Source organism: Entelurus aequoreus, linkage group LG21, assembly GCF_033978785.1.
Source record: "Entelurus aequoreus isolate RoL-2023_Sb linkage group LG21, RoL_Eaeq_v1.1, whole genome shotgun sequence".
Classification (NCBI taxonomy): domain Eukaryota; kingdom Metazoa; phylum Chordata; class Actinopteri; order Syngnathiformes; family Syngnathidae; genus Entelurus; species Entelurus aequoreus.
This window is the reverse complement of record NC_084751.1, coordinates 20,056,194-20,077,582: the sequence shown is the minus strand read 5'-3', so window position 1 is coordinate 20,077,582 and position 21,389 is coordinate 20,056,194. Positions and strand designations below refer to the sequence as shown.

At 39.5% G+C, this 21,389-nt stretch overlaps 1 protein-coding gene across 2 annotated transcripts in view; it reads left to right on the top strand.

Annotated features, from left to right (window-relative positions):
- The window catches only part of LOC133638482 (matrix metalloproteinase-17-like), a 308,014-nt gene that overhangs the window by 5,664 nt on the left and 280,961 nt on the right, over positions 1-21,389 (top strand). The window contains exon 1 of one of the 2 annotated variants that reach the window (XM_062031145.1): positions 11,546-11,566. The exons of the other annotated variant lie outside the window; for it this stretch is intronic. Within the exon in view, the coding sequence (XP_061887129.1) occupies positions 11,549-11,566 (18 nt within the window). The 5' untranslated portion in view covers positions 11,546-11,548. Of the gene's footprint in view, positions 1-11,545; positions 11,567-21,389 lie in introns of those variants that run through there. 2 annotated transcript variants of the gene reach the window in all.

Genomic DNA, 21,389 nt, shown 5'->3' with positions numbered 1-21,389 from the left:
AAAATGTGTCATGCTGTAATTCTTTATTATAATTATAATCCAACAAAAGCAGAAGTAACAATATCATTTAAAGGCCTACTGAAACCCACTACTACCGACCACACAGTCTGATAGTTTATATATCAATGATGAAATCTTAACATTGCAACACATGCCAATACGGCGGGGTTAACTTATAAAGTGCAATTTTAAATTTCCCGCTAAACTTCCGGTTTAAAACGTCTATGGATGATGAGGTATGCGCGTGACATCACTAGTTAAACGGAAGTATTGGTACACCATTGAATCCAATACAAAAAAGCTGTTTTCATCTCAAAATTCCACAGTATTCTGGACATCTGTGTTGGTGAATCTTTTGCAATTTGTTTAATGAACAATGAAGACTGCAAAGAAGAAAGTTGCAGGTGGGATCGGTGTATCAGTGGCTGGCTGTAGCAACACAACCAGGACTACTTTGACTTGGATAGCAGACGCGCTAGCCGACGCTAGCCGCCGACCGCACGGATGATCGGGTGAAGTCCTTCGTCCTTCCGTCGATCGCTGGAACGCAGGTGAGCACGGGTGTTGATGAGCAGATGAGGGCTGACTGGCGTAGGTGGAGCGCTAATGTTTTTATCATAGCTCTGTGAGGTCCCGTTGCTAAGTTAGCTTCAATGGCGTTGTTAGCAACAGCATTGTTAAAGGGAAACTTCGGTTTTTTTCAACCTGGGCCCTGTTTTCATAATTTTTTCTGTATATATGAGTGCTGGATAAAACATTTTTTGAGGTCGCGCCAGTATTGAGCAGGGCAGGCAGCCTCCAGCCCAGCTAACGCTCGTACACAGGGCAACTGGCTCTCGTCAAAATTCGGCCTATAAACATGCATTTTTTTCACACTGACAGGCTCAGATAGTTACAATGAGTGTCCGACAACATACTAGAAAGGAGAAATTAACGTATGTCTCTACCTTTAGCTTTTCTGTTGGATTACCGAAGACTGTTATTTTAGTTTTATAGTGGAGGCAGAAAATCACTTCAGTCATCTCTCTTCACCTCAGTCAGGTAACTGTTTTTCCACCGGTGTTTTGTCGCGAGTTATCGCGAGATTTCGGAACGAGATTTGTAGCGTGGTGAGATTTGGACACAGCTCACAACACACAGCGATCTCCAGCTAAAGGTAGAGACATACGTTAATTTCTCCTTTCTAGTATGTTGTCGGACACTCATTGTAACTATCTGAGCCTGTCAGTGTGAAAAAAATGCATGTTTATAGGCCGAATTTTGACGAGAGCCAGTTGCCCTGTGTACGAGCGTTAGCTGGGCTGGAGGCTGCCTGCCCTGCTCAATACTGGCGCGACCTCAAAAAATGTTTTATCCAGCACTCACATATACAGAAAAAATTATGAAAACAGGGCCCAGGTTGAAAAAAACCGAAGTTTCCCTTTAAGCTTCGCCAAGCTGGAAAGTTTTAACCGTGTATTTACAGGTCCAGGGTTTTATAGTATTGTTGATTTTCTGTCTATCCTTCCAGTCAGGGGTTTATTTATTTTGTTTCTATCTGCATTTGAGCCCGATGCTATCACGTTAGCTCCGTAGCCAAAGTGTTTCGCCGATGTATTGTTGTGGGGATAAAAGTCACTGTGAATGTCCATTTCGCGTTCTCGACTCTCATTTTCAAGAGGATATAGGATCCGAGATGGTTTAAAATAGAAATCCGTAATCCACAATAGAAAAAGGAGAAAGTGTGGAATCCAATGAGCCCTTGTACCTAAGTTACGGTCAGAGCGAAAAAAGATACGTCCTGCACTACACGCTAGTCCTTCACTCTCACGTTCCTCATCCACAAATCTTTCATCCTCGCTCAAATTAATGGGGTAATCGTCGCTTTATTGGTCCGAATCTCTCTCGCTGCATTGTAAACAATAGGAAAATGTGAGCAGCCCTTCCTCCTGTGACGTCACGCTACTTCCGGTATAGGCAAGGCTTTTTTTATCAGCGACTAAAAGTTGCGAACTTTATCGTCGTTGTTCTCTACTAAATCCTTTCAGCAAAAATATGGCAATATCGCGAAATGATCAAGTATGACACATAGAATGGATCTGTTATCCCCGTTTAAATAAATTTCAGTAGGCCTTTAATATTATTATTATATTGTTTTGTTTGTTATTTTATTAAAAACACAATTTATAATAGTCAAGTCAATAGAACAAAATAACAAAAAAAAAGGAAAACTAAAATTGGTTCTCATTTCTTGAGTTTGTGAACAAAAACAATGACAACGAACAATTTTTTTAATAATAAAACATTGATTTAATCACTGTAGTATTGTCCATAAACTGATCGATATTTGTATTGATCTGTCCACCCCTGTTCACATTCGAGAGCTCGAGCTTAGCGGTTAGCTATGCTTTTTTGTATCCTCCTACAGTGTGTAGTGTAGTATGTTTAGCTACCCCTTGTCCTCTAGTCCTCCATTTATAATGATATTTGAAGAAACATAGTTTATTTGCCGCCATGGAGACAAGGATTAGTGATTTAGAAGCTGCACTGTGGAAGGACATTAACCACTAGCTCGCTATGGAGAACACTACATTGGGTTGAAGACGCTTTCGTTGGCTCGCCACTGTCAAATTTGCGGTACACAGCTAAAATGTGTGGTCAACATGCATTATCGCGATATTAGGATAGTATTAAAAGCTCTATCGTCAGACAAATTTATATCAATTGTATCCTATATTGTCTGTATCGTGCAACTAAAGTTTTCCTAACCAAACAAATGTAAGATTATCACTAACGGCTAGCTTATGTTAATGGTAAACACAGATTTAACCAATAAATGTCTAAAAGTTGGTGTAACCTTGAATAGCGTGACTGGCATTTAGGGCTGGGCGATATGGCCTTTTTTTAATATCTCGATATTTTCAGGCCGTATCGCGATACACGATATACTGTATATCTCGATAGTTTTCCTTAGCCTTGACTGAACACTTGATACATATAATCACAGCAGTATGATGATTCTATGTGTCTACATTAAAACATTCTTGTTCATACTGCATTAATATATGCTAATTTTAAAGGCCTACTGAAACCCACTACTACCGACCACGCAGTCTGATAGTTTATATATCAATGATGAAATCTTAACATTGCAACACATGCCAATACGGCCGGGTTAGATTAGTGAAGTGCAATTTTAAATTTCCCGCGAAATATTCTGCTGAAAACGTCTCGGTATGATGATGTTTGCGCGTGACGTCACGGATTGTGCGGACATATTGGGACACCATTGTGGCCAGCTATTAAGTCGTCTGTTTTCATCGCAAAATTCCACAGTATTCTGGACATCTGTGTTGGTGAATCTTTTGCAATTTGTTTAATGAACAATGAAGACAGCAAAGAAGAAAGCTGTAGGTGGGATCGGTGTATTAGCGGCTGGCTGCAGCAACACAACCAGGAGGACTTTGAGTTGGATAGCAGATGCGCTACCGTGAGTACGCAGCTTTGGCTTCCAAACATTTGATCGCTTGCCCGTACGTGCGTGCCGCTATGTACATGTCACGTACGTAACTTTGGGGAAATATATGTGCTGTATGAACTTTACGGAGGTGAACGGTACTTTGGGCTGTGGGATTGAGTGTGTTGTGCGGGTGTTTGAGTTGTATTGGTGGGTTATATGGACTGGAGGGGGGAGGTGTTTGTTATGCGGATTAATTTGTGGCATATTAAATATAAGTCTGGTTGTGTTGTGGCTAATAGAGTATATATATGTCTTGTGTTTATTTACTGTTTTAGTCATTCCCAGCTGAATATCAGGTCCCACCCGCCTCTCACAGCATCTTCCCTATCTGAATCGCTTCCACTGCCCTCTAATCCTTCACTGTCACTTTCCTCATCCACAAATCTTTCATCCTCGCTCAAATTAATGGGATAATCGTCGCTTTCTCGGTCCGAATCGCTCTCACTGCTAAGCCATGATTGTAAACAATGTGCAGTTGTGAGGCGCTCCACAACCTGTGACGTCATGCTACTTCCGGTACAGGCAAGGCTTTTTTATCAACGACCAAAAGTTGCGAACTTTATCGTCGATGTTCTCAGCAAAAATATGGCAATATCGTGAAATGATCAAGACACATAGAATGGACCTGCTATCCCCGTTTAAATAAGAAAATTTCATTTCAGTAGGCCTTTAAACTTTCATGCAGAGAGGGAAATCACAACTAAGTCAATTTAGCAAAACTGTATTTATTAAACAGTTATTAAGCAGTGGCACAAACATTCATGTCATTTCCAAAACAGAAAGTGCAAGATTGTCAGAGACATTTTAAAACAAGCTATAAGTGCACTTTTGTGCATGATGACACACAAGATATTTCAATAAGTGTCACATAAAAATGAGCTGCATATCAAATAGTATATGTCCTACGGTGTTGATGTGGAAATAGTTGCTTCGGCATTTAGTTGGTGTGGCACTGAACGGAGATGTTGACATGATGTAAAGACATATTCCCGCTTGAAGCCAAACCACCGTCAGACGATGGACCCCGTGCTGTTTTTCTTGGGAATTAATTATTCCTCCATTTGTTACCAGATTCGCACCTTCTTTCTCTCGTATTACCACTCAAACCGCAATGTTAGCTGTTAGCATCAGAGCTAACGTTACTATGTCGCTACCTCTCGCTCCGCGGGAGCGTGTGACGTTGCTCACGTGACAGTATGTGACGTATGTAAGAAGGAGAGACAGGAAAGAGTGAGAAACGCATGCAGTTTAATGCCCCGCAGCTAAAAACAACTGCGTGAGAACGTATACTCGAATATCACGATATACCTGTAGTCATTTTCTATATCCCACAGAGACAAACCCATGATATATCGATTATATCCCCCAGCCCTACTGGCATTCATGGCTGTCAATCAAGGCTGTCTTGCGCAAATATTCATGCCCTTTGTGCGTGCACATATGCAAATGGGATCTTCGAGAATGAAGCATTTAAAAACGGCAAGTAAAACCTCAGGTTTTCTAAACAATGTCATACTTTTGTTGCGTGTGTGTGCATTAGATAATCTATCTGCAACAAACAGCACATTTAACTGAAACTCAACTACATTTAGTCTTTTCATATTATTGTTATTTCCTTTGAGTTTTAAACTGAACTGTGAACATTGTCTGTCTATCTGTGTTGGCCCTGCGATGAGGTGGTGACTTGTCCAGGGTGTACCCCGCCTTCCGCTCGAATGCAGCTGGGATAGGCTCCAGCCCCCCGGACCCTGAGAGGGACAAGCGGTAGAAAATGGTTGGATAGATTGATCAATTGCACCCTGTTGGCTTGAACCATACCATTGTTCTCTTCTCAACAGAAGAGCTTTGATGTTTTTATGTGATTTCAAACACCAATGGTGTGTTGCTGAAAGTTACCCTCATGAAGATGGTGGAGATTCACCCTGAAAGTCAAACAGTTGAAACTACAAATTCAAAGACATGAAAGTGTCACTTTTCCCCGCTTGTCCACTTCTCTTGGATACATTTTTTAAATGTCACTTCAGGGAAGCTCTCATATTTTCTATTGTCAACCTCGCTTGTCTTCCAGCTGGTCTGAAGCTCATCTCAGTTGCAATATAAGTAGAATTATAAAAGAGATGAATGTTTCTGTATAAAGTTATGTGCAGTGAGGTGAAAAAACATCTTTCTGCAATAAAAGCCGCTGATGTTTTCAACTCTTTTTTTTTTGGTAGAAAACAATTTAGTAGAGGTCAAGCTATGCTACACAGTACACAAGTACAAAAACATCCTACATCTCAGCCTTGTGTTTTAAAGGGTATCTATGATGATTTTAAAGGCCAACTGAAACCCACTACTACCGACCACGCAGTCTGATAGTTTATATATCAATGATGAAATCTTAACATTGCAACACATGCCAATATGGCCGGGTTAACTTATAAAGTGCAATTTTAAATTCCCCTTGAAACATCCGGCTGAAAACGTCTCGGTATGATGACGTTTGCGCGTGACGTCACGGATTGAACGAAAGTATTGGGACACCGTTGTGTCCCAATACAAACAGCGTCTGTTTTCATAGAAAAATTCCACAGTATTCTGGACATCTGTGTTGGTGAATCTTTTGCAATTTGTTTAATGAACAATGGAGACAGCAAAGAAGAAAGCTGTAGGTGGGATCGGTGTATTAGCGGCTGGCTTCAGCAACACAACCAGGAGGACTTTGAGTTGGATAGCAGACGCGCTATCCGACGCTAGCCGCCGACCGCACGGATGATCAGGTGAAGTCCTTCGTCGCGCCGTCGATCGCTGGAACGCAGGTGAGCATGGGTCATGATGAGCAGATGAGGGCTGGCGTAGGTGGAGAGCTAATGTTTTTAGCATAGCTCTGTCGAGGTCCCGTAGCTAAGTTAGCTTCAATGGCGTCGTTAGCAACAGCATTGCTAAGCTTTGCCAGGCTGGACAGCATTAACCGTGTGGTTACAGGTCCAGGGTTTGGTTCGGTGTCTCCTGATAGTAGAAGTAATAGTAGTATTGTTGATTTTCTGTCTATCCTTCCAGTCAGGGGCGTGTTTCTTCTGTTTCTATACGCAGTTAAGCACGATGCTATCACGTTAGCTCCGAAGCTAAAGTGCTTCACCGATGTATTGTCGTGGAGATAAAAGTCACTGTGAATGTCCATTTCGCGTTCTCGACTCTCATTTTCAAGAGGATATAGTATCCGAGGTGGTTTAAAATACAAATCTGTGATCCACAATAGAAAAAGAAGAAAGTTTGGAATCCAATGAGCCCTTGTACCTAAGTTACGGTCAGAGCGAAAAAAGATACACCCTGGCGTCCTGCACTGCACTCTAATACTTCACTCTCACTTTCCTCATCCACGAATCTTTCATCCTCGCTCAAATTAATGGGGTAATCGTCGCTTTCTCGGTCCGAATCGCTCTCGGTGCTGGTGTAAACAATGTGCAGATGTGAGGAGCTCTTCAACCTGTGACGTCACGCTACTTCCGGTACAGGCAAGGCTTTTTTATCAGCGACCAAAAGTTGCGAACTTTATCGTCGATGTTCTCTACTAAATCCTTTCAGCAAAAATATGGCAATATCGCGAAATGATCAAATATGACACATAGAATGGACCTGCTATCTCCGTTTAAATAAGAACATTTAATTTCAGTAGGCCTTTAATCTACATTCAAAACACACCTCCTTGTGGTCAGGAGGATATAGTCAGGGATTCTCAAACTGTGGTCCAGGCTCCATCTAGTGGTACGCCAAAGAATAATGTAACTAAATATTCAAACACAGTGTTACTGTTCAAACTGTGTATAATGTTACAGTGGCCAATCATTAAACAGAGATTCACCCTGCCTTGTTTTTAATGAATATTTAGGCCTACAATGCTGCTGTATTTTAATGTCGGTCATTCTGGTGGTACTTGCAGAGACAAGTATTTTCTGAGGTGGTACTTGGTAAAAAAAAAAAAAAAAGTTTGAGAACCACTGGTCCAGATAATGTGTGGCAGCCTCACCTCCGTCAGTCTAACCCAGGACAGCTATGGCTTGTAGCTTACAAACATCAACGTGTGAATGTGTAGTTCTCTGTGAAGCACTTTGCGTGTCTAGAAAAGCGCTATACAAATCTATTTCGTTATTAATATTGTTGGATATGCTTTAATGTACATTTTGTGTACATTGTGCTCCCCAGTCACTTCTATTACCCATTTTTTGAGTCTGTCTGCAAGATGTTCGTTGGAGGCGTTCCCAGATTGCAAACGCAACCACGCCCCACCCTTTCCAAAAGTATCATAATTTTTTTTTTTTTAATAGTCCAAAGTTAATTTCATAAATAATATATCGATTCACCCGGTCACAACATTAGGTACACCTGAACACTACGATCTTTTCAGACTCTGCATGTAAAACACTGTTTTAGGCAGCATATATGTCACTGCATGTTGCACCTCAGTGTAATTAAGCGCATGCCATGATTTTACGAAAATAATACAACATTTTGTTTCCTCATAGACTTAAAGCAACTGAGAGCTTTACTTAAAGGAGTCATATTATGATTTATTTTTCTAAATTTAAATCACTTCCTTGTGGTCTACATGAGAGGTCTTTAGCAAAGGGTCTGCAGAGGTATTGGTTTGATATTTTTAGTAATATTAATATTTTTTCAAATATTTAACCATGCAATTTTCCCACAAATGCATATGCCTATAAACACATGTGACCATTGAGCCAATTATTGGCTCAATGTAGTTTAATGAGAATAAACAATAACATGTATCATGAATAAATAATTATATTGTTGTATTCATGTCAGTATTTAAGATACTGTAGCTAATGATTAGCTCTCTAGTTTTCAGCTACAGATTAGCGCTCTAGTTGTCAGCTGGCGATTGGTGTGCGCTAGTTGTCAGTTTGCAATTGCCGTGCTAGTTGTCAGCTAGCGATTAGCGGGCTATTTGTCAGCTGGCAATTAACGCTTTGTCAAATAGCAATTAGAACGCAACTTGCCAGCTGGCGATTAGAATGATAGCTATTAGCGGCACAATACTGTTATTTGAATATCGTTAATATTGCACAAAAACAAGGTAAAATACAATCATCATTTCATACAAAATGTATAAGTAAGGGGTCCTCACCCCTTCTCTCCATCAGTTTGGGGGTCCTTCTCCTGAAAAATGTTGAAGACCTCTGCTCTACCATAGAAGGAGATATCCACTGGCGTAACCAAGACAAAATGTGTAACTAAAGTCTCAAATTCTAATCGGCTCGTTTGGAGCAAGTTTGGTAGAAGGCAAGATTGTTTTAATAATATCTCCGCCATGGCTTTATGGTTTGATTTCAAATTTTTGGGATTTATGGGGATCCGAATACACAAAAAAATCTACAAACAGGTACAAAAGTTTGTTTTGCATGATAGGACCCCTTTAAAGGTGAACTGCACTTTTTTTCCTTAAAATTAGCCTTTCATTTACAATTTGTGTGTAAGACAAGCACACATGTTTTTTCTATTTTTTTAATGAATTCTATATAGTAAAAAATACGAACAAAAGTCTGCTTACAGTGGAGCCAATAGGAGTCGTTTTATTCCAATGACAATGAAGCGCTTAAAACACATCCAAACACCTCCATCAAGGTTTTATATAAACACTAAGTATAAGTGTACTGTAGTAACAGGCACATTCATAATGACATGTAACATGTATGTATTTTGGTCTTTTTAAGCAGGGCATTCATTTAGAAACACATCACAAGGTTCACTTTTTAAAATCAGACTTCAGACTTCATGAGAGTCAACAAACATAATAAAACATCACTTACTGTGCAATGTCTGTTGTCACTAGGATGCCAACTGTTAGGATGTTCTTATATTCCTGTTTAGATAAAGAATGACTCTATCCTCGCGAAGAAAAAAGTGGGGTGGAACCAAGTGTCTTTTCGTGTCTTTTTTGCGCCATCGAGTGTAAATTGGCTGTCAAGGTTAACCAACTTGTCGGAATATGTTCACATCCTTCTACTATCAAGGTGAGAGACATTATCCATGATTTAGAATAAACTTTCACAAGCTCCGAGGTGAAAAAGCTGCTCACCAGTTTAATATGTCAACATAGTATGATTACGACGCCGCTAAAAATAGTTTGTCTGCTAATACTTGGTTAAATTTCAGGTTTACGAAATGTAAACGAAGTATTGTTGGCGGTTTTATTTATTTAGAGGACCCCCCCATTGACTCCATTGGGGCAGTATAGCTCGGTTGGTAGAGCGGCCGTGCCAGCAACTTCAGGGTTGCAGGTTCGATCCCTGCTTCCGCCTAGTTACTGCCGTTGTGTGCTTGGGCAAGACACTTTACCCACCTGCTCCCAGTGCCACCCAAACTGGTTTAAAAATGTAACTTAGATATTGGGTTTCACAATGTAAAGCGCTTTGAGTCACTTGAGAAAAGCGCTATATAAATACAAGTCACTTCACTTCACATTGTAAGCAGACTTTTATTTACATTTATTAATGAGTTATATTGCATTAAAAAAAAGAAAAACATGTGTTCTTGTCTCTCGTAAACATTGCAAATTATAGGCAAAAATTCCCAAAAACTGCAGTTCTACTTTTAGGCTGAGAAAGGAAATACAGCGACGCATGCACACATTTCGAGGTGTAGAACCACTTTAAAGGCCTTTCCGACAGTTTTGGTCAAATTCCTATTCGTATGACCACAGGGGCTTGTGACTTCAGGAGGTACGAGCCAGCATTTCAGTCCCCCACTTAATTTCTTTCCCTGGCATGTTTATTTGGCAACTGCATCTCTCAACATTCGCCCGCAACTGCAATTTCAAGTTCATTAGTGATAGGGAACATAATTTTACAGAGACAGAAACAATCAGTGCGAGCAGCTCGGCTGATGATTAGTTGGTCACATGTTGTCTTTGTGGTGCACAAAGGGGGGCCTTAAGGACATTGTCACAGTACGATATGATCAGATCACATTAATACGACACCCAAGAATATTAAATCCACTTAATCACAAAAATGCTTGTATCCTTACTTATTTATTATGTGTTTGCACTCCCACGCTGTGATGTTGTGTACACTGCGCGTATCCATAACAACCTCACGCTGGGCGTTGAATCCAGCACACATCAGCTGTATTATTGCTCTGCTGCTATCCACTGTGATGTACTGCGTCGATGTGCAGTTTCAGCTCTTGAATCATAACATCTCAAACACAATAAGCTCTTTGTTCTTTTTATTAGCCTTTTATTAACCACTGATGTATACAATAACTGACAAGCTATAACATTAGACTTTTTGGCAAGTTCTGTGCTAATGTCCTCTCGACAATTGCTGTCTGGAATCATCATGGCACCGCGATATGTGTTTGCAATCTCTCATCAGGAGCCTCTTTGTTTAAACGCTCACCGTGGCAACTCTTTGTTCAATTATTCCCTGTCATATTTCAGTCTGGGGGGAGGAAGGAAGAATGACCCCATTTTCTTTTGCCAGTCCTAAGCATTCTCAGCAAACACCTTTCATTTTCTACATTATAACTTCATAATGAGAGACTGTTAGCTTTTCACGAGAGGAATGAATGTCAGGCAACGTTTAGTCTTGGACTGTGTAGTCAAAGTAAACAGTCTCATTTCAAGGAAAATTAACTTGACAGTAGATTCAGTAAATATGACTTTAACAGGCCAGGATCATTCAAATAATTACAAGAACAATTTCACTGATTCTGGACCATTTGCTTAATGTAACTGTCTCATAACCAGTCCTTCCAGGATTTTGCGATCGCGGCCTTGCAGCTTTATCCAAAGCCCGCACTTTTCTCTGAGCATTTGTTACTTTTGGAGACAAAGCAGGTACAGCGATGTTTAACAATATACATTCGTAGTCAAAAGTTTACATACACTTGTAAAGAACATAATGTCATGGCTGTCTTGAGTTTACAATAATTTCTACAACTCTTATTTTTTCTGACATCAGATGGACAAAGATAAGACCTTCTGGAGGAAAGTTCTGTGGTCAGATGAAACAAAAATTGAGCTGTTTGGCCACAATGCCCAGCAATATGTCTGGAGGAGAAAAGGTGAGGCCTTTAATCCCAGGAACACCATACATACCGTCAAGTATGCTCTGGGCCTGTTTTGCTGCCAATGCAACTGGTCCTACCGTCAAGTATGGTGGTGGTAGTATTATGCTCTGGGCCTGTTTTGCTGCCAATGGAACTGGTGCTTTACAGAGAGTAAATGGGACAATGAAAAAGGAGGATTACCTCCAAATTCTTCAGGACAATCTAATATCATCAGCCCGAAGGTTGGGTCTTGGTCGCATTTGGGTGTTCCAACAGGGCAATGACCCCAAACAAATGTCAAAAGTGGTAAAGGAATGGCTAAATCAGGCTAGAATGAAGGTTTTAGAATGGCCTTCCCAAAGTCCTGACTTAAACGTGTGGACAATGCTTAAGAAACAAGTCAATGTCAGAAAACCTACAAATGTAGCTGAACTGCACCAATTTTGTCAAGAGGAGTGGTCAAAAGTTCAACCAGAAGCTTGCCAGAAGCTTGTGGATGGCTACCAAAAGCGCCTTATTGCAGTGAAACTTGCCAAGGGACATGTAACCAAATATTAACATTGCTGTATGCATACTTTTGACCCAGCAGATTTGGTCACATTTTCAGTAGACCCATAATAAATTCATAAAAGAACCACACTTCATGAATGTTTTTTGTGACATACAAGTATGTGCTACAATCACTCTATCACCAAAAAATAAGAGTTGTAGAAATTATTTGAAACTCAAGACAGCCATGACATTATGTTCTTTACAAGTGTATGTAAACTTTTGATCACGACCGTATCAACTATCCCTTGTTCAAACGGCACAACTGTCGTCATCCCTCATAGCTTAGACTTACTTCCGGTTCCTGTCTATGGCGTAAGCCTTCGAGGTAAAGTAGTATATAAACATTTACTTCCTAGTTTACATGTATTTATATATGTATTTAACCTTTATTTATCCAGGTTAAGGAAATTAAGAGAATATTTAATCTGCAATGTTGACCTAGTAAAGAGGCAACATTTTTACAACTGAGATGTTGAAGTGTGATGATAATATCTCATTGTCTCTCTTTTACCAACTAAAATTACCGCCATAGATCACTCGCAACATTTTACGAATGGGGGAGAAAGAAGAAAATATTGGAGACACATCATGTCTTTACATCTCGGGGGGGTCCACAAATTTAACATTTATTCATTGGAGACAAAATTGGACTTATTCGTGCGTGGCTATGTATTTGACTGACATAACGAGTACCGTGCTGTTGTGACCATGATGCTAATGAGAGAAAGGATAAATTGGTTTGCAGTTGATTTCCTGCTACAAATATTAGTCTGTCATCTACAATTCATGTCTGCAGTTGTTTTTATGATGTGAACTTCATATTTTGTCTCATTATTTAGCTATCGATATCCCTGTTGTTCAGCAATGTTTGCTTGCGACATCAAGATTCAGTATATGCTGCTGCGCTAACGAGAGATGTATTCATCTAGTTTATTAATACTAATAAGGATAATTTCTTGTTACTAACAAATAGCACCAATGATCCATCCGTTCATCCGTGTTGAATAAAGTGCTTGGCTTTCCTGCTCAACAACAAGACAAATAATGGACCAACAATCCCAATATTTATTACTAGGACTTAACATAGTGTTAGTTTATTTGCACAAGCAGGTCTTTGTAGTTACATTTAGGCATAACAACCACAAAAGAACACAAACTAATCAATCTCTTGTCCTTTCTTTATGTTTAGTTCTGCTGTCAAATACTACTAATATAAAAGAGAAAAAACTCGATTTCATAACAGAAAATTTCTCAAACAAATCAAATGTTCAAACAAACATTTTACAAAGTGATCGCTGCAGACACAAGCATGGTCTGATTGTATTCCACAAGATGATGAAAGTGATATTTTCAAGAGCCATTTCCTTCCTTGCACTTTCCTGACTTAATTACCTTTATGAACCACTTCTTTCGGGACTCTATGAAAGCTCTTTCCTATCCCTCTACTTGAATGATTGGAACACCCAAGAACAGAACAGCAATATGGCATTTTCTGCTCAAACCTTACACTCACTCTCACTTGTTATAATGAAACTTGATCATCGTGTCAATTAAGCCGCAAAGCAGAAAAAAGGATATGACGTCATATGCAACCCAGCTATAGAGCGATCGCTTTGTACTAGAGGTCGGAATCTTTAGGCACCTCACAATTATGATTCAGGAGCTACGATTCGATTAAAAATCGATTATTGATGCATTTTTAATTTATGTATATTGTTGCAGTTTAAAAAAAAAATGGTTTCACTAAATAAGTGTTTATCAACTGCAACTTTTAAAAACTGTGCATTTGTAATACTAATATATATACGTAATAATAACTTAATCACACCATCACATTTATCAAATTACTGGAAATGCGTACAAAACTGGAAAATGAGTGCCCTAAAATAAAGGAGCTGGTCGGATCTCTCGGTGAGGTGGCTCGCTGCAGTCAGCCAAATTTTAGAACTGTCTGCATTACTTTATTTACAATAAATGAAACAATTATCGATTATTGACATTTAGTAATCGATTTTACAATCATCCATGTCCAAATTGCGATGCATCTAAAAATCGATTATTTCCCCAACCTCTGCTTGGTACTAAAATAGCACAGCCCGTAGGTTCAAATGTACACAATTGAATTGTTAGTTACTCAGACTGCGATGTGTTTATTTAAAGTCCTAATGGGGTAATGTCTCTTGTATTCGTGTTAGCATTTAGGATAGCTAATGTGCTAGCGCTAGCTTGCTTCTCCAATGAATGAGCAGTATCACTGGTCCGTGAGTTTATCAAAGGGTTATCAATCACGGTTTTACGATAATTGTAATTTTAAACATTAATACTTACCTGTTGAAAGTTGTACCGCGGTTTATCATTATATCGTTTATCGTTATATCCCTCCTTCACTGCCAACAACGCTAGCCTACTTACCTGTGTGCTTCAAATGAGGCGAAAAAAATCCAACAACAACAATGTAATGTTGAAAGACATGGATGATATTTGGTCCCATTTTTTTTAATAGTCTTTGGTATGACTCGGCCGGGGTTTGAACTCACAACCTACTGATCTCAGGGCGGACACTCTAACCACAAGGCCACTGAGTTTTTTGTAACATTATCTTTTAGCCGAATGCGCGTGTCCGTCTCCAAGCTTGCATTTCCATCTTGTGACTCGTGTCGGACAAAGCAGAGGGTGGCCCAAAACCCTTCGGCCTTGCATACAGGATAATGGTTGGCTAGCTTAATGCTAACATACAAAGGACAAGCCCATTGACAGGCTAAAGAAAATTAGCACTGGGGTTGTTTTGAACTTGTACAAACGTTTAACAAATTAGATTTTAACAGAACAAATCACTGTTTCTAAGCCGGAGATGACTAATTTGATTAACAGGACAGTTAATTTTAACCAGAGGTGGGTAGAGTAGCCAGAAATTGTACTCAAGTAAGAGTACTGTTACTTTAGAGATTTATTACTCAAGTAAAAGAAAGGAGTAGTCACCCAAATATTTACTTGAGTAAAAGTAAAAAGTATGTTGTGAAAAAACTACTCAAGTACTGAGTAACTGATGAATAACCAGTTCGTTTAATGATGACGGCAACAAATAATGCACAAAAACATAAAAATAGCAATGAGCAAATTCAGAGCCAGGAATATCTCTTAAGCAACTAAAACAATAGTATATATTAAATAAATAATAATACATTAACACAAAAAAAATTAAGGCAAATTGAGCCACAATAACTTAACAGCACCATAGGCTCAGTAAGCAGAGATTATAAAGGAAAATAACAAGTTAGCCTTTACGCAAACCATAAACTGATAGGTGTGGGCTGCACCTGGGAACACACTGATTGGTGTTTCTATGCGTGTGTGTGTGTGTGTGTGTCTATGAGGCTGCAGTACGTTAATAAATGTCCCCACACGATGTACATTTGACAGTGATTCATGGCAGGGAAGCTAACATCAGCCTACGGTGACAGCCAAAATATCTACTAACGTTACTTACCGCGATGTGCTTCCTCAAATTTGACATTGAGTTCATGTAAGCTTAAACTTGTTAATCATGTGACCGCCTGGCTCTGTTTGATTGGTGAAAAGGAACCAAACGTCACCAGTGACTGCATGTGATTGGTGAAACGGAGTCAATCGTCACCAGTGACTGTATTTGATTGGTGAAACGCAGGCATGCGATAGATCCTACTTTGAAGGTCTGTCTGACAAACCAAAACAAACAAAGCGTGCATTAACAGATCGATGAAAATCCGTAGCGAGTAGCGAGCTGAATGTAGATAAATAGAGCGGAGTAAAAGTAGCGTTTCTTCTCTATAAATGTACTCAAGTAAATGTATGTTGCATTAAAACTACTCTTAGAAGTACAATTTATCCCAAAAGTTACTCAAGTACAGTAGATGTAACGGAGTAAATGTAGCGTGTTACTACCCACCTCTGATTTTAACATACACATAGCAATTACATGAAATATAATTACAAGACCTGTATACTTCAGCAAGTTCAGCACACTAAGAACATTAATAAAAAGTAAATAACGTTAAAAAAAATAACGTAAATAATGTAAAAAAAAAATGTTAGCAAGACAAGACAGAGCAGTGGTTCTTAATGTGTATGCTGAAGAGTCTTTAAAACCATGATCATGTTAATATTGCAGTGTGTTCAGAAAAATTGCATCACTGGTGCAGAAAAAATACATTATAGACTTTTATGTAACGTGCCCTATTTTATAAACATGGAAGAGTTTTCAAAGTGTAAGGCGGCGGACCTCCGCTGGGAGTTGCCAGAAGACTTGAGAGGAAACGAGGGACAGCAGCTCTGGAAACATAAAGAAAAGCACATTTTCAAATATGTTAAGATACGTAAAGTTATGCCAATGGGAAAACGTGCCCCACTTTAAATACCTCTCTTTTAAAGCATAGTTAAATCCAAGATGCATTGAGAATCTTTAATTGGATGTCTTTAAAATCTATTTAACAAAGTAAAATTGTACTTACAGTTTTAATAAGTTTGGTTGAAGGTTGTAGAATACTATAGACTATTGTTAAAAAGGCGTCTTTGAGTACATTACAAGCTAAATTTGCCTTAAAAAAGCTCCCTCAAACCTTGGATGACGAACAAAAAAATTCATATTTTGCCTCTGCTACCTCTATCATTTATGGTATTATTGAAAAGGAGTTGTAGCTTGGCCTCTCATTTTGGATTCGAGCAACCTCAACTTGGCATTCTATTTGGGTTATTTGGCAGTTGATTGTGTTTGTGGTGGGAAATTGGATGGAACTGAAAAATCCCGCTCAGTAATACCTCAAGTCTGTAATGCAGTCAAGTTAATTATTTAAACCCAAAACTGATTTCAGAACCAATTAAAAGCTCTGATTAATACTCTCCAACTCATTTTTTTTTCAAGTAGCCTTAGTCCTCCATTACTCAGCCAGAAATGGTTCAACTTTTTGTATGGCGCTGGTGTGTAAGATGGAAGATGTTCTGTTTAATAATTTAGTTTTTGAACAGAAGGCAACAATAGGGGTTTTTTCCCCTTTCCAAGCCAGCCTCTCTACCACCGCTGTTTGTCCGAAATTTTGTAAATTTCACCAGTTTTATATGCAGTTTTTATACTCCCTTCTTTCATCTACCTCCTGCTCTTCACATAGGAGGCTCTCTCATACCAGCCCATCACGGTCCGTCTGATTACACCCAAAAGCCCTAGGATACGGGGAGAGGGCACAGTGAGGAAATTGGGTGCAGTGAAAGTCCAGCACACCTACAAATCAGGGATGGCTGTGCTGAAATAACAAATGGTCATGTAAAGATGCCATATGTAAAATGAAGAGCGAGAAAAAGAGCCAGCCAAGGGGTGGCGGTAAAGAAATAGAAAATGTTCCCTTCTTTGGTTTAAAATATGTGGGGTGTTTTCTCCATTGGATGGTTCATACACAGAATTACGATTCTTGGTTCAGTGCAAATCTGTTGCTATGTTCTCCTTCTGGATCATTAAGACACTTTTAGCTCTGCTGTCCCTCTTCCATCTAACGCTCTGACCTTGTGTCTGTTCTGCAGAAATGCACCAGGAGACACATATTAAGGGCAAGGAGATTATTTCAGGAGCAAGACAACTTGAGTGTTGGCGATTTCTCCATAGCGATCATCAGATAGTGTAAAGTCTTGTGTCCATCTTCTCAGACAAATGGAAATGAGGCTTTTCTAATAGTTTTCTTCTCCCTGCTAGTTGGTAAGATTTCTTCAAGTGTGATGTCCTCCAGAGACTTGTCAGAACTCGTAGGCATCATTTAAGAGTTCACTCAATAAGGGTAACTGGAGTGGTTATAGTTTAAGTACAGTAGTACAACCTCTACTTACAAACTCAATCCAGGTTTGAACTCAAAACACTCATATCTCAAATCAGTGCTGCCCATCGAAATTAATTGAAATCCATAAAATGTGTGCTTAGCTATCCTAAAAGAGCACAATTTTAACATGTAAGATGTCTTTTTAAAAATAAATATTGTTGAGAAAACAATACAATAGAATGTACGACAAACAACTACAGTAGTTGTATGAAATAATGTAATATATTTTACAGCATTTACCTTGCAAAGCGGATGTAACTCAAGATATTTGAAGCCTTCTTTTGATATAATTTTAATGATTATAGCTTAGAATTTATGAAAACTTTAAATGTATATATTACGGCTCTCAAATAAATATTTTTTTATCAGATCAATTGCATTTTGGAACTGGGATTAATGATGATTAATCACAGGCACATCATTAATCACATCATATATAATACATATATATATATATATATATATATATATATATATATATATATATGAACCGATGAAGCCTACTCGGATTAGAGGCGAAACGTGTGTATATATGGGGGGGCGTGGCGAAGTTGGTAGAGTGGCCGTGCCAGCAATCGGAGGGTTGCTGGTTACTGGGGTTCAATCCCCACCTTCTACCATCCTAGTCACGTCCGTTGTGTCCTTGGGCAAGACACTTCACCCTTGCTGCTGATGGCTGCTGGTTAGCGCCTTGCATGGCAGCTCTCGCCATCAGTGTGTGAATGTGTGTGTGAATGTGGAAATACTGTCAAAGCGCTTTGAGTACCTTGAAGGTAGAAAAGCGCTATACAAGTATAACCCATTTATCATTTATCATTATATATACAGTATATATATATTAGGTGTAACGGTACACAAAAATTCCGGTTCGGTACGTACCTCGGTTTAGAGGTCACGGTTCGTTCATTTTCAGTACAGTAAGAAAACAACAAAATATAAATTTTTTGGTTATTTATTTACCAAATTTGTAAACAATGGCATAACATACATATACACACAGGGTCCATTGCCAGGGTTGATGTGGTCAACATATATAAAATAAAAACTAAATAAGATAAGGCTCAGGATGGTTTCTTAACAAAACCTTTCTACATATAAAGTGCTTTTTTTGATTGATTGATTGAGACTTTTATTAGTAGATTGCACAGTACAGTACATATTCCGTACAATTGACCACTAAATGGTAACACCCCAATAAGTTTTTCAACGTGTTTAAGTCGGGGTCCATGTTAATTAACATTAAACTGCCTCAAATTGTTGCTCAGATTAAATGAAATGACAAAACTTTTCTTCTACATATAAAAAGTGCAACATTAAACAGTTTCAAGTCAACTCAGCCTCAGATTAACTTTTCTTTTCCACCCCCAGCCTGGCTTACTTGGCAGTAAGAGGATATATGGGCTCATTGTTCTTCCACCATAGAAGTGGGTCAAAATCTAGTTTTTAATGCAATATGGACTTATATCTGCTGCTATAAAAACATTTGTTATTGCTTTAGCCCTGCCTGACTCGCAGAGGGGAGGCTGCTTGAATACGGTGGTGACGCTTCAAATGGGTTAGCATGTGTTATGAGAGTAGCGTATGTGTGTGTGTGGCCCTTTAATATGTGACAGCATGTGAGGTGAGTGTGTGGGCGAGCGAGGTGAGGGAGCGGTAGCGTGAGTGTGGGGGAGTGGCTAGTGTTTTGTTGGATTGGCTGTGTGCAAGACCTCAATAAAGCTACGATTTGCAACTAATCGCCGGACTTGTCATTCACCCTGGAGTCCGGAGCTGTGGAGACCCACTGCCGGGTAGAGTGAAGGGTGTTGCCCCCGAGAATACATCGGCCCTGGAGGAGTGTCTCCCCTGCGTTCCTCGACTACGGTCTGGGAGCCGGAAGCAGGAAAGGTGCAACACATGTTTGACGTGTTGTCAGAAGCAGCTGCTGAACAATGTCGGCAAACCTCCGTCCTCCATTGTTGTATCGCACAGCCAAAGTGTTCCCAAACGGGAGATCTTAACGAGGCAGGAGGGTCTTCCAGCTCTGGATTTTACATGTTGTCCTAGCCCGGTCGCTGCTAGCTTGTGTACTCATTCGGTACACCTCCGAACCGAACTTAAGCCCCCGTACCGAAACGGTTTAATACAAATACACGTACCGTTATTGAACCGTTTCGGTACAGGGGTTTCGCTTCTGAATAATAGCATGAAATATTCCAGCACCTTCATAACGTTTAGTTATACTAAAGCGTCACTCAAATCTAAATATATTTATATAGCTTTATCGGGCCCGGCTACATTGGTCCATTATAAAACGAACCTGAGATATTTCTGTCCGTTACGTTTATTTCGAAATTGGTAACCGTGCGTTTTCTCTCTCAAAACGGAGTCAAATGTGCCGGAGACACATTATCAGCCCCGCGGCAAATAAAGTAGGTTTCTTACAAGTATCATCACTGGAGTACAGGGAATAGCTAAACATGCTACATAGATACTGTAGGCGGATATGCTAACCGCTAAAATAAAGCTCTTGAATGTAAACCGAGGTAGGTGGATCGATACAAATATCGATAGTAACGATACCAAGTACAGTGGCGCCTCGATTTATGTACACCGGCATTGCAACAAATATGCCTCTGTGTGTAAACCCTGGCGTAAGAACGCTTCGTTCATTCATTTATTTTGCATACCACTTGAAGTCATTGGGTTAGTTGTTATTTTTCCCTATGGTTGAATAAAGTAAATGTCTTTAATCTATGCTAGTAGTGTATAGGTGCAGCCTCTGTGCCATTTTTGTCCTGCAGCTCGTTTTTTTGGCTGTTACATTCTACATTATAACACAAATCTGAGCTGTCTGTGTTTTGCTCAGATAGCTTAGCATGTATCGACGTACACTGGATTTGAGCAACTTTATTGAAGAAAATGTATCAAAGTTGGCCCTGGCATTCTTCATTTTTTTCCTGAGCATGGCCCTTGTTGGAAAAGGTTGGAAACCCCTGCTTTACAAAACGTGTTTTCACGGGCCATTTAGCTATGAAGTGTTGACAGGACAAAGTGAAAAATCTTGACATTCAAGTGAAAAATAAATCCACGGCAAAATGTAAGTTGCTTTAAGCAAAATATCTAGATTTTAAAAGTAATTTGCAAAGCCCCCACATCAGGGTTTGGTGGGGTAATCCAAATACTTCAGGTGACATCAATGTGTTGGGCTCTGGCTTGCACATATTGCCTAAAGGCTTAAGGTCAGCTTAGGTAACCGTTTCAGACTCTGTTTGGCTTTAAGCCAGAGAGACGGTCTCCAGAGAAACGGCAAGCAGCAAGTCAGTCAGGGCTGCTCCCCTCCAGCAAGAATTTTATCCTAAAATAAAGGAAACTGACAGGATGAAAGGAGACATTAAATTCCGAGCTGTTCAAGGCCATTCACTGTTGATGTGTGATCATTAAGATCTTCCGTTAAAAGAGAGGCAATT